The sequence below is a fragment of the Carettochelys insculpta genome, chromosome 2 (assembly GCF_033958435.1).
Source record: "Carettochelys insculpta isolate YL-2023 chromosome 2, ASM3395843v1, whole genome shotgun sequence".
NCBI classification, from domain to species: Eukaryota; Metazoa; Chordata; order Testudines; family Carettochelyidae; genus Carettochelys; species Carettochelys insculpta.
In genome coordinates this window covers 181,083,011-181,107,425 of record NC_134138.1, presented here as the reverse complement: position 1 = coordinate 181,107,425, position 24,415 = coordinate 181,083,011, and the positions used below count along the sequence as shown (strand labels likewise).

The following is a 24,415-nucleotide window of genomic DNA, read 5'->3' as shown; positions in this document are numbered from 1 at the left end:
AACAAACATTTAAAATGCTGGAGTGTAGAAAAGTCAGCGTTACTGCTATTTCTAGGCACTCCTGATGCAACACCAATTCCCTCTGACGGAAAAAGGAAAAATATTATCAGGCCTCAAATCCTCAAAGGTCCATGCAGCTACATTGTCTTCAGCAGGGCTATGCTGATTTACACCTACTAAAGACCTGATGCTATACGACAGTTTGTCCTTTTATTGAAAATACATGTGTGTGAGAGAGGTGGGGAGGTTGCTCAACACAAATCTGCATTTCATTTGTTGCATGTATTTTATTTTCTGCATAACAAGGTTCAACTGCAGGTCATGGTGATAGTTTGTTTTAATAATGCTCTTGTACCATCCCAACTGGTTAACATTTACAGCTCCTTTCACACTCGACGGGCTATTAGACCCATTGAAATTCAGAAAAACAAAAGGAAATGGATACGCTCTCCTTCCATTTCAGAAGTGGCACTCCTTCCTGAATTACCAGTAACGAGATACTTCTATTCTTCCAGGCCTGGTAGGCCCACGTGTTCATCTATGCTGTAAAAAGCATGCTACAGATTCCATCAGCAGATGTGCGTGTTATAACCAAAAAGCACTAGCAGGAAAAGTGTAACTGCTGTCACAGCTTCACTCTTTGCTATTGCATGAAACTTTGAGAAACGCTTTTGGCATTGACTAGTAAGTGTTTAAGGAACTGCACTAAGTAGTACTTTGCTTTCACTTCTGCTGCAGGAAGAGGATTCCACACAGCTCTGTGGGTCAGGTAGACCTAACCTCTAAAAAGTTAATGATTTTAAATGCCTCAATTTTCAGGGCCAAAAGTGACGACATCTTATGGGGGCCTCTCTTCCTGAGGCCCTATATCTGACAAATCCAGTCCCTTTAAGTCCTGTCAAGCTAAAAACTGAGCCAACACAAATCACTTCTGAAAATTTAGGTGAGTTTCTTTAAACAAATTCTAGAGGAGGAGGAGAAAAATGTTTCTTATGAAAACAGAGAAGTACAGCACAAAAAAGCTTCATGTTTTGTTTGAAAATTATCAGCTTTTTTAAGATATAACTATGTAGTAACCGGGTCACTATATTACACTGGACTCTCTCATTCATCAGGTAAAGTGGAACCTCAACCATAGTCACACTATAGAAATAGCGAGGCTGCTGCTGTTACTCATGCACAAAAGGGACAAGACTGAGATTCACACAAGAAACCAGCTTTTGGCTTACAACAAAAGACTCACGTCTATGGACAATACTAAGAAACATGCAAACACTTGAAAGACCTGAAGAGCACAACTGCAAAAAAGTTCAAAACTCAATCACTCTCTTCCAACCACCGAAGGCAGCACTTAAATAAGACCTGGGCATGGCTTCTGATTCATGCTGTAATGACTAGTGGTCCTTTGGAGAAAGAGGTGTGATGAGGGATTCCCCCGTCCCTCGTTTAGGCTTTAAAGTTGGTTCAGTATAAGAGGCACTAGACAGTCTGGCTTGACATTGAGTTTCTGTTCCAACAGATCTCTTAGCTGTCCTGTTCCACTTTGTTCTCTCTCTTTTGGGCTCCAAGTTCAAATGCTGGAAACTGGGAAGTCTCTGGTACCAATATGTCCGATAGGAAATGAACAGCTCCCGCCATGCCTGAAACAAACCAATTGATTTCTTATGACAGTAGCCTAAGAATTTAAAGACCATCAGAGGTCAAAACAGACACCTCAGAGCCCATTTTGAAATCTCCAGCATTTTGCTCAGAGCATAGGGGTACTTCTGTCCACAGGGAGTCCCAAAGTCATTGGGATTTTGCAAGGGTGTGAGTTTTCACCCGTATGGTGCCAACTGCAGGACTGAGGGCTTAAACTGTGCACCCTATGGGGGACTCTGGACACAACCTCAACCTCTCCCAATTATCAAAAAGACCATTATCCTAATTTAGCTTGTGTCTCAACAGGAGCAGCGCTTGAAATTTAACCAAAAAACAAGTCCCCCTTCTTTTCTGAACCTCTCTTTATCCCAAAAAAGCCACAAATTCCATACGACTAGAAAACCAAGATATTAACGTATTTATTGTTAGCAGAAAGGTAGCATCTAGGGATCCTGATCAACCTCAAAGCCCAGTTGTGCAAGGTGCCTTACCTTCATGCCATGTGTTTGTCAGTAAAATCTGGATACCATGAATGATAGCAGAATCTCAGCATTTTAGAGAGACTACTGCTGTTCTACAAAGACACCTGTAATGTTTTCTAAATGGAGTTCTACCATTACTGATTCATAATTTATAATAATGTCAAGGTTATAGATCAGCCATGTCTGAAAATACTTTATAATGACCACCGTAAGCATAAAACAAATAGAAGAGTCTAACTTCAAACTGACTGCATGTGGATTTTTAAAAACATGAGACTATTTCTTTAACTTTTCCAGCAAAGAATGTTATGGGCAAGGCAACTGCAGTGTTTTAAGAAGAGAGAAGCTTCAAGAATATTAAAAAGAGGTCACTTAAAGTGTGTCAGCTTTCATAATGCACACTCATGACTAACTACTATATATTTGAAAGAGCTTGTCTGTCTGCTCAAGAACTCCTCCTACACAGTAAAAACTAGGACCACCAAATTTGGTATGCAGCTTCATTTTACCATAACTTAAAACAACGTCAGGCTTTGGTTGGGCCAGGACAATGGGATGTATCCTCTCCCAGGCACCCTTTACGGGGGCTGGAAGAAGCTCTCCCAGCCTCAGATTAATATGGGAACATTGGTGGCTGTTCCCTTTCGTCAGGCAGCAAGTGGAAAGTACACAGTTTGCTTCATTCCTCCCTCTGGCAAGGGGAGGAGAAGCTGGACCTGTCCCAGCTCCCTTGCTGGAGCTGCAGCAGCCCTGGAGAGGTGCTTCTCACCTGTCCACAAGCTGCTGTGGTGAGTGAGAGTTGGGGCATTCCACTCTCCCTGGGGCAGCCTGCATACTGAACCCCTCGTCCCCGTCCCCATCCCAGAGCAATGATTTAAATGTGGCATATACATTTTCATTTTATTTGCCAAAAAACAAAGATTGAGTTAAGGACCCAGGCAATGCCAGGTAAATCTTCTAGTTATCTATATTAGGTAAACTTGAACAATACAAAAAATGCTTTGCAAACTAGGCTGAATGTCAGATCCCCATGGAAGTCAGACCATGGATGTTGCCGGACCAGAGAGTCCCACACCAGAGAGGTTCAATATGTACAACGTATTTTGCAGCAACAATACTTTACCTTCAAATAGAGAGTAGGGTCGGTCAGGAATACGACATCCATGTGCACCATATTCTAAACACCACTCTGCAAACTGTGACAGGAGTGGAAAAAGAAAATGGAAGAGCAGTGAATTAAGTGGGGATGTACACAGCTGCAAGCTTGGGCAGCAGCACACAAAGACGCCTTTTAATACACAGAAAATGCAATGAGGCTCAAGCAGAGAAACAAACTGGAATCATTATTGAAGACTAAGTTGTCCTACCCCAACCAGCGTATGACTTCAATTAGTTTTCAGGAAACTGGAAAAGCAAATTAACTGAAATCCACTACATGGTGATACAGTTTAATTAGTGTAGGGAGGGAGGGATTTACTTGCCCTTTTTAATTGAACATCTTGTGGGAGTGGAGTCAAAGAAAAACAGTGCAAGAATATATTCATGTGTCAATTTCAAGGGCAAGTAGAGGATGCACCATGATGACAACAATTTCTCCCCCTCCTTGTGGTCACACGTCCTGTTCATTAATCACAGTTCTGTTTCCTTACATTGCTACACTTCAATTTAGAATATTCAATAATCAACTACCATTAAATTATTAATCTTATTTTGTGCCCTCCGAGCATTACAAGATAATCACTATGAATACAGCTGAATCATTAAGGTTGTCAATCTTGTTTTCAAGAATTTTCATTCTCCTACCTCATCTGGGCAGAGGGTATCACTGAAAATTGTATCATTTTTCCTATATGGGTGATTAACAATCATGAGTATACTTTGTATAGGGAATGCTAAAAGTACTGGGCTAACATTAATTACTTGCAAATTGTATCTGGGAAGATTGTAACAGCAACAGTAGTTTAAAAGCTCTTTTAATGGACCTGTCAGAAGAAACCTATGTGGATCCCACTCATTCCCCTGGTCTCCCCGCGCACTTTGCTTTTCTAAAAATGTTCCAACTCTGACACCTCCATTGCTGAAACAGTTGTGCAAAGCACTTACATAAACAATTTTCCCTGTCACTTGAATGGGCTTAAAAGAACAGCTTTTCCTTCGCAGCAGAGGTCATCATTGCACCACTTGTACTAGAGTCTAGCAGTAAGATTGTTTTTGTTTGTTTGTGTGTGTCATTTGGTTCTACTGCCTCCAACAACAAACCACAATGAGTCCAAGAATCAATTAAATCAGAAGCAAAAGGAAAATTTCACCTCCTTCCTTGGAAGTATTCCTGAAAAATAACTCCATCAATTAGTGAGAGGAAGGGGATGCTTTTAGAAGAGACAAAGTATTTAATACTCATTGCAAATAATTTTAGGCCCTATTCTGTTCTCAGTTATACAAGTATGACTCTCACTGAAGTCTGCAAATTACAATTTGTGGATTCTGGTATCCATAAAAGGCAAAGTTTCATTAAAATTCTGGGAATGGAAGCAGAGGTTAAGTGACTTGCTCAACGCCTCTGAAGCGAATCAATATCCGAGCTGGATTTTAGTTCAAAAGTTCCTAGCTCCAAGTCAGGGGCAGAGGACAGAGAATGCAGGAAGAGAGAAGGCCAGGTTGGGACGTTCATCAGGAAAGTAGTTTAGGCTGCCATTGAGTTTCTGCCCAAATGGACAGTTCTAAATAAATTCCTTTTTGATTACAAAAATTCCTAACTTTTGTTAAAAATGCTTTTCCCCTCACCAAGATTCTGTTTCCCGCTGCTAATGAGGCGACTAAAGGGGTCAGGGTAGCACCTACCTTTGATCACTACTCAGTCTTTCCATTTATTTAGTTACAGTTTTATGTGCTTTGGGGGCAGAAGGAAGGGGAGGATATCAACAATTCCAGACATACCAGGCCCAGAAGATCAGAGGTACCTGCTTCCACTGGCAGACAAGTTTATTCAGCTAAAGCAAGAATCTGCTGCAAGCCCAACAAAAAGCACATTCAATAACTGAAAAGCCAGAAGATGGAAGCAAGTCTTCTCTCTGACTCAATAACTCCGACACACTGCTGTCTTCCAGGTCCCTCTGATAAGTGCATGAAATAGCCTACAAGCAGCCATGCAGTTTCAAATCAAGGATTCTTGGGTGCAATCTTGATTTCTGACTCTTGCTTGCAGTGTGATCTGGTACTGCGGTGATGGGACCCATTCAGTTATCGAGACGAGGGGTGCACAAAGTAGGGGGCGGGTGGGAAGTTTCATAAGGGGAGCACAGTGCAATCAGCTGCTGGGTTACAGATTCAGCCATCTCATTAAAAATGCTGCAACACTTTTTTTTTTTTTTTATGTATGCGTACTCACGTTTCTATACCAATTAATAAAGTTTTTACATTCTACATACTTATTCTTCTACATGCACCAAAAGGTTTTGTTTTTTCCCTATGAACACAACCAAAATTTCTGTCAGTTTGGATTACATTAGGCAGAGGGAGGCAAGGTGGGCTGATAATTATACAGACGAAAAGCAGAACCTGATGTAAAAAGTTTGCTCATCCCGATCTAGACCAGGGATTAGCAACCTATCGAAGGCAGAGTGCTGAAATTTGACTTTTTGACCTCTATTTGCAGTCCCAGTGCTTGCGATACTTTTTAAAGTGACTAACAGTCCTACTTATAACAGCTTCATTAATAAATTAAGATGCAGAGCTTCACTGTTTATGTGGTGGGTTGGTAGCATCAGGTGGTCTTTTGTTACTCCACAGGTGGCCTGGTTTGAGCTAGCTCCTGACTGCATGGGAGAGGAGGGGTGGGGCTGAGCTCCCACTTGGTGGGCTGACGAAAATTGGCTCTCCTGCCACTCTTGGCACCCACGCCAAGGGGTGCTGACCTCTGATCTAGACAGATGGGTGTAGGCGCACAGACTGGACATCTGGCTGCATGCAGGCTCAGAGACCTGAAAAATGCCTTGGTGCTTTTGAAAGTTTCTCCCTTGAAGGTTTAAGACTGCTTCAGAATCTTGGAGACCTCAAACCGCAAAGTGACTAAATACACCACCGGACACTACAATCCTTCTGTCCTCCCACCAGGGGCACATGATTAGAAAAGGAGGATGGTTCTCAGGACACCAGCCTGTGATTTTGAGATATGGGTCTGCTGTCTTGCATAGCCTTGGGGAAGTCAGGTCCCCATCTGTAACATGGGATTAATACCACTTCCCTAGCTCATGGGGGAGTTCAAAATGGTACAGAGAAGGACAACAAAAATGATTAATGATTAAGGATGTGGGACAATTTGCATATGAGGATAGATTTAAAAGACTGGGACTGTTCATCTTAAGTCTATAAAACCATAGCGTTGAGAAGTGATTCTCAAGCAGGGCATGCATATGCCTGGGGATACAGCAACTGACATAGATGCCTGCCTATTTTACAACAGGCTATATGAAAGCACTAGGGAAATCAGTACAAATTTAAAATTTCATATGACTTGTTTATACTGCTCTATGTACTATACAGTGAAAGTAAATACACTATTTATATTCCAATTAATTTATTTTATAATTACATGGTAAAAAAGAGAAAGTAAGCACTTTGTCATAAGTAGTGTGCTCTGACCCTTTTGTACTTTTATGTCTGATTTTTGTAAGCAAGTAGCTTCTAAAAGTGAAGTTTGAGGATACGTAAGACAAGTAAGACAAGTTAGACATCTGAAAGGGCTCCTCCAGTGTTAGTAACGTGGAAAGGCTGAGAACCACTGGTGTAGAGAAAGTATTATTTAGCCATTTGCATAACACAACAATCAGGGTTTACCCAATGAAATCAACAGAAAGAACAAGTTTAAAGGAAGCATAAAGAAATTCATATGTAACACACAACCCGTGGAACTTGTTGGTGGGGGACTATTGTAAAGGCCCAAAAGATCCCAGGGCTCATGGAAGAATTAGGTAAGTTCATAGAGGACACGGGTCCACCAATGGTTATTAGCCTAGTTGGATACAAGCCCATGCTGTGAGTGTCCCTAAGATAGTGACTGATGGGACTGGATGACAGAGGGATGGATCACTTGATAACTGCCCTGTTCATTTACTCTGAAGTACCAGGTTCTAGCTCCAACTGGAAGTCGGGATACTGGTCTCGATGGACCACTGACTGACCCATCGTGGCTATTTTTATGTTATGAAGAACATTGAATGATTGTGAGGCAGACAAGGCCACATAAGGTACCTAAGCGAGACTGCGGGTTAGATCTGATCAAGACAGATTGAGTGCGGCCATCCTTAACAACTGACCAGCCAGACATGACACTTCCTACATGACTGCTAGTGAGTCAGAAATCTGTTTAAATCTACATTTCTAATGCCACTCTCCTTCAAACCATGCTGCCTCCCAGGAACCATCTGGAGCTGGAAGACAGGAAAGCCTAAGGTCTGATTCTTGGTAAGCCTCTGGCTTGCTAGGGGCTACAATAAATATCCAAGAGTACAAGCAAAAAGAGTGCCAACCGTTTTAAAACTTCCAGCTGTTCCACAGTGAACATACCAGACTCCACACACAGCTTCTGTAAAGTTGGCCACTGCTGATTTGAAGGTAGCAGGGAGACGATTTTTCAACTTTCCTGCTGCAGTATTTTAAACAGTTTCAGACTAGACAGAAAGATCTAAGACCGTCTACTTAACTTCTGTGAAATAAGGCTCATAACACGGTTGTGAGGTAACAAAACAGTGGCACAGGACCACAAAGGGAAGCAATATCAGAGTGGGGATTACAATTCAGGAGCTCTCAGACCATGGCCCTTGCAACGCAGCAAAAAAAAAGCGATCAACTTATTTTATACAAATTAAAATCTAGCATATGATATTCAGGAGTTCTAAAATGCCAAGGCTGCAACTACTTGGAAGCCAATGACCCAAAGCATAATCATCACAGACCATTGAAATGTCACTGCTAGATCATATGTATCCTGCAGTGGGTATCGCAAGGGAATACCTACAGCATATTTTTAATATCACAGTAGAATTATTGTTTTGAGTAGGTATCTTACTTTCAGATCACGCCCTATTTCTGATTCGAAATACAACATACATTTTGAAAATTTAAAAGTTACAGATAGAATAAAACGGAAAATATTTCTGTGCTCTCAGAGTATGTGACTTTTGTAATCAATCGCACAGACCATGACTATAGCCAGCCGAGAAGTAATATAGTAAATCCCACCTTGCAGGCCCGGTAGAGATACTTTTTGTCTTCAGTTATATGGTAGAGAGATAAGAAGGAGTAGCCATTGCCAGCTGTCCCATGGCAGATTCCATACCCTTTCCTCAGCAAACCTCTCTGCCAGATGACATCACTGCAGTCCATGGCATCCTTCAAATATTTATCCTCTTTAAAGGTCTATGGAATAAGAAAAACACTCAGGTTCAACCTGTCTAGCCACTACGAGAGAACGGCCGTGGAGAATGGGCAAAGTTTAATTCACTCTCTAGCTCAGTGTTTGCCAAACTTAAAGCACTCGTGTACCCCTTTTAGGACTTCGGCCTTATCGGTGTACCCTCTCTCCCAGTGCCTATCTGCTGGTTTTTAGTCATTTATTTTCTGCTGCATACCCCTTGAAGTCTTTTCAAGTACCACCAGTAGTAGACGTACCACACTTTGGGAAATACAAGTCTAGCTATTTATAATCCACCCATCACAGCAATAATTTCCCTCTCTCTCACCAGACTTCTTTCTCTTTTGTGCACAATAAAAGGAAATGAAGGTGACTTAGCCAGTCTGAAAGTATGACCAAAATCAAGCACAACATTGGTATTTTCTATATTAACTCTATAGTCCACATTCATCATCTATCTCAAGAATTCTCACTCGCCTTTTTGGATTACAACCATCTTCTCCAAGTTGTGATGGTGTTTAATTTACACTAGAACACAAGAGATGTTTTGCTATATGTTCTAATTAGATTCATGTAATGGAAGGAGGCACAAAAGGTTTCAGCCCCAACCCTTCTGGCTGGTGTCATGGTGACTGCAGGCCACATGCAGGCCCTACCCGTTTCTACACAGAAACAGTGTCACAAGAAATGTTTTACATTTAATATCTCCCATATATGGCATTTGCCTGTTTAACAGAAGTACAACCATCACTGTTCCTACTGAATTAAGTCTAACACTAGCCCCTTTGTGCTACGGACTCTACAAGAGTTCCCCCAAGCCTGACTTTCAGTTGTGTTTCAAACACCGCAAACCCAGCCTTGCAGATTTTACTCATACCCAAAACTCCATCTGAAGTCTATGTAATCCATTAGGAATTCAAGGAATGTAAACAGATGGTTTTAACTGAGACACCAGAGATCCTAAAACAGTCAGTTTCTGCTCCTTCTCTATCTGGTCTCATTCAGATCAGCAGTAAGACAGAAGAGTGATGGTTGACAAACTTAAAGGTTTATAAAGACTTGATCCGCCAGCAGTCATCATTAAGCAAGTGAATAAGTACCATCATTATGGGGGGGGTTTAAAAAATAATTTCAGAAGCTTTGTAAAATATGGTCAACGAGGCAGGGAAAACATCCCAGTATCTGACTAACTTTTCTATCACTACACAAGGACAATCCAAACTTGAAAGCCAAATGACTGGTTCTGGCTTTCAAGGAGTTACTCACGATTACCTAAATCCCTCCTTCCATAAATCAAGGGGAACGATCTATTGACTCTCTTTGCAATTGCTTTGTACGCTGCTCTTTAAGAAAGGAAATGGAGAAATAAAAAAAATCTGACTGAGTGACCCGAACATGTTAAAAGACAAGGTGGGGCCAAAGAAGAGTCTGCCAACCAAACCTGTTCTGGACCCTCTCAACTCCTCAGCATTTTGTGCTAAGAAAGGATCATACCAGGAAGGGGAAAATGAATTCCTGAAGGGTCCAGCCACAACTTCCTCTCACACGTACAAGACACGCCTCCTATGGCAGCTGCTGCTGCATTCAGCAACACTCAGGAGATTTACAGTGCACATTTCAGGGAGCAGTGCATGATAAATTCTAGTAACTATGAACGCTTTACGGCAACACACTCAGACCAACCAGAGAACCTGCCAAAGACGCTTGTCAAGAACAGGACTTAATTTTCATAAATGTAATTAAACAGCTTGCTTCCTGCGTTCTGTGACTCAGAGCTCCACAGTCCGAAAGCAGCAGCAGAACCAGTGAGGATACCCTTGGGACAAAGACTAAGCTAGTGCTAAATAACTGTAATAGGATACAGAATATATTTGTCTCTTAGACACCTGGGATCTTTGTTCTCACATCAGCTGAAAGTTCTAGATCTTAATAATATTACAATTCTGAAAAGAAAAGGTGGCTTAGAGAGTGTGATTTTTTTCCTTTAATCAAAGGCACCTTTAACATCATGAATAATACTCGAACATCACAGGCCAAGATTTTAAAACTAGGAGGCTACAGCTGGGGCCCTAAATAAGTGGCCCAGATTCCACGAGGGCTGAGCACTCAGCTGCTGCCATTAATTTCCATTCTCTGTTTTTCTTCACCCCTTCTGTAATACAGAACCTCTACACAACACAGACTCTCTCTCATCCAGCACCCAGCCAGTGCTGGACAAGAGAATTTGCCAGACCACAGGAGGTCAATATTGTCTAGCACATTGCCAACACTTCCACTGCTTACTGGGCTCTGAGAACACATTTAGGGGTAAACTGCAGCTAGTTAACAGCACAGAACACTGAGCGCCACGACTGGTGACTGGGACCACGGGAAACTGGGCCACACCTGTGATACATGGTCATCCAGCTAATTAAAATCATGCCAGATTATGGATGTTGGTGGATGAGAGAGTTCTGGATTAGACAGGTTCAGCCCCTAGCACCTTAATAAGTGGCTTGATTTGCAGATTTTAAGAAACTTATAGACCAAGATTTCAAAACTAGAACCCTAAAGATCAGAAATCACCTTTGTGGACACACCGATAGAAGGAGGTGCATGCAGATGTGTAAGAGGGGGACTTACCTTATAAGCTTGCATAAGCGTGTGGATGACTCCTGGTGCACCATGGCACCAATGGACTAGTCTATCAGTTTCATTGCTTAATGATGATGGATAGTTCCCAGATCTGAATTTTTTATGACGTACATAATCAATGCTTGGTTTCACCAACTCCATCAGGGTTTCCTGATCCACATTGGAAACTGGCTAAGAATGAAATAATCACTCATTAAAATGTAGTTAATCTTTACTCTATTCCTTTTATTTTGCATATGCAAGCACTCATACATACAAAATCCCATGTATAAATTTCAATGTTCTTTAGAAGCACTTTACTACTTTACCCTCACAGTATCCTTACGAGAAGTAATATTAGTCTGTTTTTGGAGCTTGGGCACATGGGGTGACTTACATCAAGGGGATCCAGGATGATTGTGGAAGAACTAGAATAGGACACATTTCAAGACTCCTAGCCCTCTATCAATGTTTTAACATGAAAAGAGCACACTTAAGGAGGAAGGTGGTTTGGACATTGATAAACACACATTTTTAGACAAAAGACACACAAGCTCTGCATGGTTTAAAAACAATGGCCCAACTGCGTGCAATACAAAACTGGCGTAATTCCTCAAACTACTACTATGGCCAAATGACCCATCACTGTAAATGTTTATGAAGGTGAAGATTTTTATGATAAACAAACTTCTACACCTATGGACGGTGGAAGAAAGTAAGTAAACTGGATGGCAGGATCGAATACATTCAGCCGAAAAGTTGGTTGGGAAGAATCACATCCAGAAAACAGACACTGAGGACGAGATGGTCAATATTTATTTAGGTCCCTAACGATGCAGATAAGTGCTTTTGAAAATCTTCATAGATGCATTTGTGAATCTAAAGGCACCTAAATATCTGGACAATCTGGACTGAAGAATGCTGTTCTGCTCCTCCACACCTGCCCATGATTCCACATTAATGTTAAGAGGATTTACATTCTTGCCATAAAAAACACACACACCCAGCTGCATGCCTGCTCCTAGAAGAGGTCCAGAGAGCAATTAAGTATAAAGGTACTGATAAGTATACTGTGGAGTTTGCAGGTGTTCCCATTTAACATTCATCTCCCCTCCTACCTACTTCATTGGATTTTTTACAATAAGGCTCTATTCTTTTCCAAGCCCACGTGATCTGAAATTCCTGAAACCCTGCGAGTACCTGGGACCCAAATAACTGCATCAGTGACCGAGACCTCATCATTCTTTTCAAATTATTGCCCTGTGTGTTCCATTTTATTAAGGTGCTTCTGCAAATCTGCACTTAATAGGCCAGCAACTTCCTGTCATTTACTCTCCTAAAGCCAAAGGAGAACATTTAAACATCTACAGCTGTTAACCTCAGAGGAATAGCAGTGTTAGTCTGTAGCTTCACAAACAACAAGCAGCCCTGTGACACCTTAGAAACTAATAAATTTATTAGGTCATGAGCCTTCGTGGGCAAGACCCACTTTTTCCAGAGTTTAATATAACAAGAGAGGTCGGGGGGGTTACCTGTCACTAGTAGGATCAGTTGATGAAGCAAATTAAGTAGGATTTATCTCATTCCTATGAATATCAAAGGTGGGAAAATTGCCCTTATAATACACAACATAGTTGAGATCTCTGCTAAGGCCTAAGTTAATTGCGTAAAATTTGCAAATGAATTCCAACTCAGATGTCCCCCTCTGTAATCTTGTGGTAAAATCCTTTTGTAGAGAATAGCTACTTTCAAATCTTCTATTGAATGTCCAGGGAGTTGTTCCCCTATAGGTTTACGTGTATTCCAATTCCTGATGTCGGATTTATGTCCTACTACGGACGGGAAACCCTTTTCCCACTCCTCCCTCCCTGCTATATAAACCCTGGATTCTATTTTTCTACTTCATTTTTCATCTGAAGAAGTGGCTCTCACCCACAGAAGCTCATGACCTAATACACATTTGTTATTCTCTCAGGCTATGGCTGTACTAGAGTTGCTATTTCCGGATACAAATATATCCCAAAACAGCAATTCCGTGGCTAAACACCATGCTTGAAATAGCGCTATTTCAAGTGCAGTATTCCATTTCCGCTACCTCTCATTGTGAGCGGTGTAGCAAAAGCTTCGAAATAGCTGCTTATTTTGAATTTCAGTGCCATTTGGATGGCACCAAGTTAGAAATAAGTTATTTTGAGTTACAGCTACAGCTACGCTTGTAGAGCTTGTACAGTTACAGCTGTAGCCTAAGGTGCTACAGGACTGCTTGTTATTTGTGAGGCTACAGACTAACACAACTACCCCTCTGAGCTTCACCTTTGAGAGTCACTGTGGGACCTGCGAAGGATCACAGCTGAGGTGCAGGAAAGAGGGAAAGTATACAAGATTGCAAGTTGGTTAAGGGCAACAGGCAGGGCAGACTTGTGGGCACTCCAAGGGAGTGGAGAACATCAGAATAAATCAAGCCTGGGATGAATATAATGAAAGTGCTTGAAACAGTGCAGTTTTCTGGAATTTTGAGATGGTGGAAAATAAACTCAAACTGCTGGTTCATGCGATCACAGGCATAGCAGGAAAAGGTGGCCTTTCTGCCAGGCAGAGCCATGATAGGAACAGGAAAACTGTGAGAAAAATGATCACTGAAGATTAAGCACCCAGGACTACATGGGAAGAATGACATGCACAATGAAGCCCTCACTAAGTTTTATACATAACTACGTTTTAGGGACCATTAGGTCAAGTGAATGAAACTCTCAACCGCTGTCATACAATGGAAGCACAAGTTGGAACACCCGTTTACCTACCTGCATTAGCATGTAATAAATCCCAGCCACTCCGTGGGCTGCGCCAATGTACTGCTTCCGATGCCACTGGTACAACAGAGGGCAGCGCTCAGTCTTACGTTCCTCCTTTGAGAAGTTTTTACCTGACTCAATAATGGCATCTACTACCTGAATTTGAAAGAGAACAATTCATTTAGACAGAGGACTACAGATTGCAACACCCTGGTCTCGCATGTTTGTGATCTGACTGGTCCCAAACAAGAGAATTGTGAGATCAGGGAAGGTCCCCCGTCATAGGCCCCTAAGCACCTGCTTTGGCTTTCTCCCCTCTGCACACCTCCTTGCCCACCTGCTGTGTCCTGGGTGGCCAAGGCCTGCTGTGGAGCTCTCTGCTGTTCTGGCCGATGCTGCTGCAGGGCTGCCGCAGATCTCTAGCCCTATGCTGCTGCCGCAGGGCTCTGGTCTGCCCCATGCAGAGGGGCTCCAGCCTTGGCTAGGGGCTCACCAGGGCTGCAGCAAACCTCCAGTCCACCCTGCACATGGGGTTCCAGCCCCAGTCCCAGGCTCTCTGCAGCACCAGTCCAGTCCATGTTACTGTGGGGCTCCAGTCCCCCCCACACAGGGCACCAGACTCCACCACCAGGCTCCAACCCCTGGGCCTCATGGGGCTCCACCCCCCAGCACCTCTGAGGCTCAACTTCAGCCTCCACCAGGCTCCAGCTTCCACCCTGGCCCCCATGGAGGTACTGTCCCAGCCATGCACAGCCACCGCGGGAACACTGGCCCTGGTCCCTTGCTGCTGTGGACTGCCATAGGGCTCTGGCCCCAGGCATTCCCACCTCCTTGCAGCTGGCAGCCTGCCCTTCCGCTCCTGGTCTCTCTGATCCAGGAGCATCCCTGGTCCTGCTGGACCATGGATGTTGCCGAACCAGAGAGTGCCAGTGTTCAGAGGTGCAACCTGTACTTTAACATCCTTTGTAAGACATAACTGTAAAGAGAATGTTTTAAAGAATATAATGTAATATGCAATAGCAAGCACAACAGCACGTCAGATTTTCTTGTCCCATCATGCCATTTAAATGTCAGAAAAACTAATTTTTCTGTAAAAAACTTGAACCTTAAGTCATACCCCTTCTGTGTGTGTATTATACTAATCTTTAATTCCACGATCACATATTTTTTCCCCGAAGGACCCATTTCATTCGGTGCACAAGATGAACCTTTGCTGAGATAAACGGGGTTGTGTAATGAAGGAGACTGTTGAGTATAGGTCCCCGCCTCATTTGTTGCTGAAGTTGGAAAGTGTTCAGTGAACAAAGCAGGGCATGCAGGAACAGAAAGAGTAACGCTCGAGGTTAAGACGGTTTAAAGTGGTCCTGAAGAATTGTCTTCTAACCCTTAACTAAGACAATCTAAATTTGGCACTTCCTAACTTTACAGCAGGGTTTCTCAACCTATGGATCCGGACCCAAACATGGATTGCGATTACATTTCAAGAGGGTCACTGGCTGGGCTGGGTGGCTCCACAGGTGGCTTTTAAGAAGCCATTCACACCCCTGAAGTGGTTCTCAACTTCTTAATTGGATTAACCGCCACCAGGCAGTTAAGCCAATCAATTAAATTGAGAACCATTTCAGCTGCAGGGCAGAGAACTGCATACCTGAGGAGCAGCGCCCACCTCTTGTAAGGTGGGGGCCTGAGGCCAAGGTTGGGAGGGAAGGCAGAGCTGATCAGCTCCCTGGCTTCCAGGCTCTACTGGAGACAGGGTCCCCCAAGATCCCAGCAAGGTTCCCACAGGCCAGCTTCCAGATGTAGGGGTCCCCCTCAGCTATGGTCGGCATTTCTGCAGCTGGCTCTGCCTGTCAGGGCTCTGCCCCAGGCAGCTTCCAGCTGTGGGGATGGGGGCTCCCTCTCCCTGTACAGGTTGGGGTTCCTGCAGCTGACTTCCAGCTGCGGGGGGTCCCTGTGCCTCCTCTAGTTCTCTCCAGCCTGTGAGTGACTCCTAGCCCCTGAGTGTGACTCCCCTAGCCCAAGTGAGACATCCCTAGCCCCCTTCAGTCCCTGAGTGACTCCAAGCCCCTGAGTGTTACTCCCCTAGCTCCCTCTAGCCCCCTCCAGCCCCTGAGTGTGACTCTCCTAGCCCCTGAATATGGGGTTTAAGATGGGAGGGAGCAGTTTGCGGATGAGTGTCTTTCTATCACCACAACTCTGATTAACCATAGTAAATGTAGTGTTGTTATTTTATTAATGTATTTCCCCTTTTCTATGAAATAACTATTATGAATATATAAACATGAGGAGGCACAATTTTATATTCTTGCCTCCGGTGCAAAATTAGCTAATGACAGCTCTGTCTCCACCCCCCCACAGGTCGCCCCGCATTTTTGAATTGCCTTGGGTCACTGAGTCTTTCTGAATTGTCAGCATAGGTCCCCGTCTGGAAAAGGTTGGGAACTGCTGCTTTAGAATGTCTGACTGAAACGGTAATGCCGTTCTGGTAACACTGCCTGCTTGTGTGCTATTTCCTAGGGCTCTTCCTAAACAAAACCTGGGGGGGAGGGAATATCAAAGAAATTCCATCCCATGATACCATACTGTTGTGCACATAGCTCACCTACAAGCTTGCAATCTTTAGTTCCAACACACAGACCTCTGCCACATGAGCTAAGCAGTAACTGATAACAGCCGTCAGCGTGAGGGATGAGACTCTTTGCCTGGGGATTGCAGGCACATTTCCTCACAGCTGAGAAATGGTGAGACCCAAGAATACTCTGTTCTACTCCAAACCTCAGAAGGTTGTGATCTGTAGTGGGCACAAAGTTTTTCTGCAGTTCCCCAGCCTCACCCCAGCCCTTCCCCTTCTCCTTCTCCTCCCTTCTCTCCAACCAGGCCCAGTTTGGCCTCTTCCCCATCCTTGGCTCCGTACTCAGCCCCAGACTTCGTCAGCCAGTCCCAATTCCTCCACCCTGTCTCCTTATCTGATTGGTCTCTCCCCCTCACTGTGGCCTCTAGTTTTCTCCCCCCATCTCACCTTTTCCTAAAGGCTCCCAGTCCCAATCTCTTTCCCTGGTTTCTTAACCAATCTCAGTATCCCACTATCTTCCTCCACGCCACCGCCAGCCTGTTCTAGTTATCCCCCTATTCCCCAACCCTTCAGCAAATTTTCCCCCTCCAACTTTCCCTTATTTCCCACTGGTTCTCAGACCCAGTCCCAGTGCTTGCCCCGAACTCAGTCTCTCCCACACATACCAGCCCCCAGATGTTCACTGACTATAAAAAGGCACATCACTGCAACAAAGGCCACTCCACCTGCCAAATTTCAAGACCCTGCTCAAAAGCATGGAGACACTAGAGCTTTTCAAAAGGTCAGATCAGATTTTTTTTTTTAAAAACACTGACAGAACACATTTTCTTTCTGGCTTTGTTCTCTGAAAAGGCTAACCTGAAAAGTCGGCCTGAATCAGACACTTGGCATGTAACGTTTCAGACCAATTGCTTACAGTTTGACAGAGTTATAAGCAAGTGAAAAAAGTCTTACAGTGGGAAGTGTCAGACAATCTTAATAACCCATGTTTCCAGCCCCGCGCTACAGTTTTGTTTAAAAGTACAACCTTTTACAAGTTGAGTAGCACACTTAAGTACTGCTTTTGCTGCAGAAGACTTCACAAGTTTCATATCCTCCTTACCTCCGTTTCATCCAATTTTACTACTGTATACGTGGACTATTATACAAACAAGTTAGACTGACAAGAGAAGTCCTTCACAGGTAAGAGCTAAACACAGAAGGCTTGTTTCTGACGTCATGTTGGCATAAGCGAGGAGCACCTCTACTGACGTTATAAGATGGTGCATAAAAAAAGGTCCCAGCTGCTTCTCCCCACTAAACTACCCCATTAATTCTATTTTGTAGGTTAGGTGGAAGTCTACTTCATATTTTAAATGAAGAAACATGGACGATTCAGCCTCAAAGGCAACACAATACCTGAGTGTATGAAGTTTCTTACCTCTTTGACAACAGACCGTGGTACGGTGTCTGGACCAATTTCTGTATTCAAATAGAGCAAAGCATATAGATAACCTGCTCTGCCATAAAGCAGCTCATCTGGAAGTTCAGAGTCTGTGCTTATAACTGTTCTCTGGAGTTGCAACAACCTGGGTCAAGAAACAAAAAGGAAAAGAAAAAAAACTGTACCTTCTCATTAGGACATACTGAATTCTTCTGTGTACATCATGCCACTCAGTCCAATCAAGAGGTAATCGGCTCTTGCTAAAAATGCCTCTCAGATTTTGTTTTTGCCTCAGGATGTGTAATCGGAACAGACTTTTTTTAACCTTCCCCAATGGCAGTTTTTGATTACTTGATAATAATGTTGTGAAGGTGGGGAAGGATTATAATGCCATGTCAAGTGGGGAAACTGAGGTTCATAACCTTTAAATGACTTCCCAAGGCCACAGTACAAGACAGTGGCAGGCTTAGAAACAGAACCCAAACTCTGAAGATTCCTGGCTCTGAACCCGAGTCACTAGCCTCCTGCTGCCCCTAAAATCACCTTCAGTTTACCCAGTTGCCACATTTGAGTAACTTCCATATATTATGGAAGTGTTGCACTTCTACAATCCTCTCAGCAGCCGATCTCAAAACCGTTGACAAAGAATAATGCACCTTTCAACACCTTTGGAAGGTAGGCAAGGATGAGATGGCAAACTGAGGCACAAAAAGCACCTTGCAAGAGGTCATGTGACAAAAGAATTGGAGAGCTGGGAATACACTTCAGGAGATTTTACTGGCTGGGGCATGGGAAGAACATACCAAGAAAACCAGACTATCTTTGGCCTTTGACACTCTGAAATCCCATCTTCAATATTACTAGTGACTACAATCGTTTACAAAAGGATTGCTTATAATTTCAAACAGCTGCCAATTGAGAAGCCAAACTGGGAAATCCTTAGCAACAAGTTTGTGGGAATTTTCCCTGAAGGAGCTCGGGATTTGGCCTATCATGGTGAAAAATGCAGCACTTTCGCTGGCAGCATTCTGCCTCTTAGCCATGAGGCATAATGCTGCTGTAGACAAAAAAGGTTGTTTGGATGCTCTGGGGGGCGGCATCTCTCAATAAATGAGGCACCCAGAACAAATGGCAGCCCTGTCTGCTGTGCTTCCAGGGGCCTGTTTTGTTGAGACAGCAGCCGGGAAGACTGGCTGCTCTCCCAACAGAGCAGAGCGCTCTCCCAGTTGGCTTTTGCGTGTGGCTGCACTCTGTCAATGGAAGTTTTGTTGGGAAATCTCTTCTGACACTGACATTTGTCAGCAGATTGCTGTAGTGTATCTGTAGCCATAGTATACACACACACACACACACACACACACACACACACACACACACACACACACACACACACACACACACACACACACACAAAAAACGTATAGCAACGTAAATACACACACCAGAAGGCTGGGGCAGCCAGGCCAGGCTGGAGATGACCTCCCCTTGAAATCCCGCAAGGGCACCAGGAGAGAACACCAGTTTCACTTGGCAGTCCCCACGGGGTGCAGGGCCAGAGACCTGGCTTCCCCCCAGTACTCCTCCAGAGGAGTGCCAAGGCCAGAGTGCTGGCTTTCCCTTGGCACCTCCACGGGGTTTGAGGCTGGAGCACAGGCTTCCCCTGGCACCCTGCTGCGGAGGACTGGGGCTGGAGCACCAGTGTCTGCCAACAACCTCATGTGGAGCCACAGCAGTGGGGCTGCCCCCAGCCAGGATACCGTGGTTGCGGGCTGCAGCCACAGGACCCCAACTGGGGACAGCCCCACAGGTGGGAGGCAGCTGGGGCAAGGAGCCCACTTGATCAGATTCATGCATCCAAGGAAGTGGTTTTTACGCATGAGAACCAGAATTAAGGTGAGACCCCAGCCCAGGTGGAGAGCCAGCAGCCCTGGGTACCAACGCTAGGGAACCCCACTGACAACCCCAGCTGTCAATTAAAGCAGCGTTAAAGCCTGTGATTAATATGTTAATTCTTTAACACTTTAATTCTGCCCCATTTTAATCACAGGCATTGACATGAGTTTACTGATAGCCCTAGCAAATAGGAAAAAAAAATCGCAAAATGTTAATTATTAAAACCCTTTGATTTACTTGTGAGTAAATTATCAAAATTAAGACTCATATTAAACGGTTTTCTTTTAAAATTGCAAATACTAAATTTGAGCAGGAAAATTTCTCCACATCACATCAGAGTGACCAACCACAACAAAAAACACAAAGAGGAAAGGCAAAACAAAATCCATGGATAGTTGCTTTATTCAAATTGTCCTAAGGTATCTAAGTGTTTCTATACCCTTTAAAAAAAGGAACAAATCCTTAAAACAAATTAGATTTTCAGTCTTCCTCCTAAAGATCATTCTCATGGAAAGGCTAATTAGAAAAGCTACTGCTCTTAATCTTATTCATGAAGAGTATTTTCATGCTTTGTGAAAACGGTGTCACTACAACTGTATTCAGAATGGTATGTAACATTTGTATTTATTCTAATGTAAGAGCTGTTTAAAAAAAAAAACATTCATATTAAAGTGGCTGCGGAGATTAATCTCCTTGTGACCCTGGATTAGAGAGAGACTGATTAAACTTCTAAATATAAAACTATACGGGATATGTCAAACTAGTCCTCAAGAGTTAATCTGTGAATTTTAGCACAGTAATGCATGCAGGCAGAATGCAAACAGGTGCAGTGGTGGTGCTGATTGAAAATCACACAGCACACAGGTTCTTATAACTCTCAGTGGGACATCAGAACAGTCAGGTGCACGAGAGCAGGGACTGGAAAACCTCCAGAGAATCTCTTGATCACAATATGATTTTCTAGGACACAGGGTTTAAAAATAATATATCCCTCTGACAGAAAGGAAGAGTCCAAGGTTGGCATTTAAATTTCAAGGCCCTATTGTAATTTGAAACCTCTGACAGTCACTCATTAAAGCACTGGTCTTTAAAGAGATGCACAGGAATGGAGTAAATTTACAGCTTTTTCTATTATCACCAGACACTTACTTTGTGACACACTCCTTAGACTCACTGTCAATCTTCAGTCTGTGGTACACTACTGCCCCTACTGCCAAGGGTCCAGCATCGCCACAGAGAAAAGTAACCCTTCGTCCATTCAGATTGCGAAGTATTCTCTTCACATAATCCAGGGATCGCTGCAAGTACTTCTGGTCTTTTGTGACGCGGTGTAGTTGCAGGTATAAAAGGGCTATGCCTAGAACAACCATACACAAACAAACAAGAAGATATTTCCTCTTCTTTTCACTTAAATACTTTTCAGTTACTTTTTTCTCCTTCTTTCTGGCTCATTGTCCTATAATGTTTGAAAATACTCAAGCTGTTAATGAGATGTAAAATCAAAGCTCTATCCAGTAGGGGTCTCTTACAGATCCCAGGGAGAGAGCAAAAGGCATCAACCCTGGTGCCCTGATTATGTTTCAGTTTGGATAATAACAATGGCCTAAATTTACAAAAAACTAGAACTCAACTAGAGTCACCCAATTTCTAAAGAGCTCCTCACTTTTGAGGAAACTGGGCCTTGTTAAGGCAGGGAGAGCTTCCAGTTCAATACTCAAAAATTAAAGACACACAAAAATTACTAAAATTTTTTTTTTTAAAGTAGGTCAATATACAAATACAACACATACATTTTGGTATAAAATGTGCATCCTTCCCTGCATGTGAATTTGGTTTAAGGAGAGCCCTCTGAGGCACTCTGGCTGTGACAACATGTCAACTGCTCAGCTGTCAACACTGTATGAGACTTACATATATTCCACATGTCAGAGGAGTAGCCCATTAGTTTGTATCTGCAGAAACAACAAGGAGTCCTGTGACACTTTATATGCTAACAGATTTAACTGGGCATATGCTTTTATGGGTAAAAACCCACTCGATCAGATCCATACACCCAAGGAAGTGTTTTTAGCCACAAAAATTTAATCTATAGGGTGCCACCAGACTCCTGGATATATTCCATACACAATGTAAAAGAACCAGGATTAAAGTGCTTTAAATGCTACATCCTCGACCTGCTCCAGAACAGTAGCATCAGGGGTGGGGAGAGGCACTGTGCGGCATCCCTGCCTGCACTGTGGTCAGTGTTGAGATTGCATGAAGTTCCAAACCTTCTTTTGGCATACAGAGCCCGAATGGTTGTGCCTTATGAAGAGGGAGAGGATATTAAATCATGGGGTCCAGTTCTGGAAATCCTTACTTCTTTATTAGCCCTTACAAGAGTACAACTAAGTACAACTCATTGGTATAAGTGTGTGCAAGATCTAATTCACTGGCACCTCTCACATGAGTTTCACCTGCCTTGCATCTCTTTGTTGTTATGCCCCAACAATATGGCCTATGTGTCTCCAGATTGTAAACAAGGTTTTATGAAATATATTCCAAAGTGCATTCCTGTTCCCTATTTAGGCTATTTGTTTACTCCTGGCACTTGTCTCAGCTTGAGCAGAGAAACCAGAATTGTCATTTTCAGTGCGTATGTATGTCACTTTCTGCTTTTCATACAATGCTGCAGAAAAATGGTTCGGCTTTGGAAAAATCCTTTTCACTGCAGTGTTTAAAAACAAAAGTCATGGAAATATTCCTTCTCAGGTGACATTTTGTAAAAGCTTAAAAAAAATTGCATTTTGGTCACCTCAGTTGACAGGCCTCTTCCAAATGGCAGAAATATTTTCCATTACATTGTATTACCTATTTATCTTGACATTCCAGCTAATAAGGAGTTTGTTTCTTTTATTCTTTGACTCATTTTATTACACTTGAGTTGTTTAGTCACCTCTCTCATTGATCACTGAATGTCACACCACCTTTCTGCCAGATTTCTTTTAAAACAGTGTGTGCACATTGTCTGGTTTCACTCAAGTGACACAAAATTACTCCCATTTTTAGACTTTAAAATGAACTCATCCTATCTGCCGGCTGTCTAAAACTTCTCTACACATGCTCCCCCAGCACCATCTGTACACAACTCCGCTTCCCTCTCAAAATCACAGGGAAGAAAGGAGAGTGCTACACCCCCATCTCCAGAATTAAAACTTGAATGTGAGCAAGTCCTCTCTCAAATTTACCATTGGAGAGGTTTTCCCAGTCCAACCTTCCATGTGTCCACAGAACATGAAGGTAACGGAATGAATCCTCACGGGAACAACAGCAAACATGCTGTAGTAGAAGCACTACTGTCTGAAGAGTGATCCGGGCAGGGGAAGAAGAGTGATTTGACTGCAGAAAGCATACGGCACTTATGTCTCCATAGCGTTTTGGTGTGAGACTCCCAACGGGGACTGATACGCTCAGATTAGCAAAAGCCCTACTAGTGCTCTGAAAGCAGCTGTGCAGGCAAAGCTTTGAAGCTACAGCTCAGGCTGGAGCTGGGACTCAGGAGCCCCTATAGGGAGAAGTGCGCATTCAGAGCCTGAGCACCAGCTTGAGCTGCAACTTTAAAGCTATCTATCCTCACTCCAGCTGCTAGAACACTAGTGCAAACCTGCCCCCTCTCACTCCAAACACCAGGCAGACACACTCAAAGAGGCCAAGATTGAGAAGTCCTCTGGCAACTAGAGGAGCTATGCAGAAGACCCTTGATTTACGTGAGGGTTTTGTTCCCATGCGCCCTTGCGTAACCCAAATTTCACATATGTTGGGGGGTGGCTTCTTTCCCCCCCCCCGGCAGAACACACGTTCTGCAGCCAAGAAGCAGCAGGAGCACCTGGAGCTCCTTTTTGAACTGTATGCCCTGGGGTTGGGAGGGGGCAGCTGGGGAGGGTTAAGCCTGGTGGTGGGTTGGAGCTGTGGGAAGCTGAACCAGAGCCATGCACAGAGGGTTTGAACCCTGGGAGGGGGGGGGGAGCGCCCACAGCTGCTGCTTCCCCTGGGCTTGGTTGCAGTGGGAGGAGCTGCCCTCCCCGGTGGGGGTTGAGCCAAAGCTGTGCACAGGTGGAGAGTGGGGCAGGGGGATGAGCTGGGGCCATGGAGGTTGGAGCCAGGTCTGCGGAGGTTGGAGTAGGGTTCGCAGGGGTGGTGAGCAGGGGGCTGGAGCCCGAGCCCTGTGTGCCATGCCAGGGGCTAGAGCCCAAGCCCCATGAGGGGCTGTAGCGCACTGGGGCTGGAAGCCCCCACAAAATTTGGGGCTGAGCTGGGGCCACAGGAAGGGGCTGATCCTGGGTGGGGGCAAGGGGATTTTAGCCCAACTCTGCCTGAGCTCAGGTAAAACTCTTCTCCCTACCTTCCCCAGCAGCGCTGCTCTGGGAAGTGGGTTTTAGCCTGCCTGGCTGCCTGCAGAGTTGCGGGAAGCTAGGCAGGCTGACAGCCACACGTCTTCAACTTGTGTGAAACTCGTGTTAAAGTGAGTTTCACACAATCTGAAGACGCATAAAGCAAGGGTTTACTGTATCCAAGTTACTTAGCATGATGACTGCATTTTTTGCCACG

The 24,415-nt window shown here is 43.9% G+C and overlaps 1 protein-coding gene across 1 annotated transcript in view; it reads right to left on the bottom strand.

Annotated features, from left to right (window-relative positions):
- Positions 1–245: 245 nt before the first annotated feature.
- The window catches only part of LANCL2 (LanC like glutathione S-transferase 2), a 53,880-nt gene continuing 29,710 nt past the window's right edge, over positions 246–24,415 (bottom strand). Inside the window, exons 3-9 of the mRNA XM_074988063.1 lie at positions 20,978–21,185; positions 17,933–18,080; positions 13,950–14,096; positions 11,158–11,340; positions 8,364–8,540; positions 3,247–3,319; positions 246–1,640 (exon numbers count right to left, since the gene is read on the bottom strand). Of these exons, the coding sequence (XP_074844164.1) occupies positions 1,525–1,640; positions 3,247–3,319; positions 8,364–8,540; positions 11,158–11,340; positions 13,950–14,096; positions 17,933–18,080; positions 20,978–21,185 (1,052 nt within the window). The 3' untranslated portion in view covers positions 246–1,524. The remainder of the gene's footprint in view (positions 1,641–3,246; positions 3,320–8,363; positions 8,541–11,157; positions 11,341–13,949; positions 14,097–17,932; positions 18,081–20,977; positions 21,186–24,415) is intronic.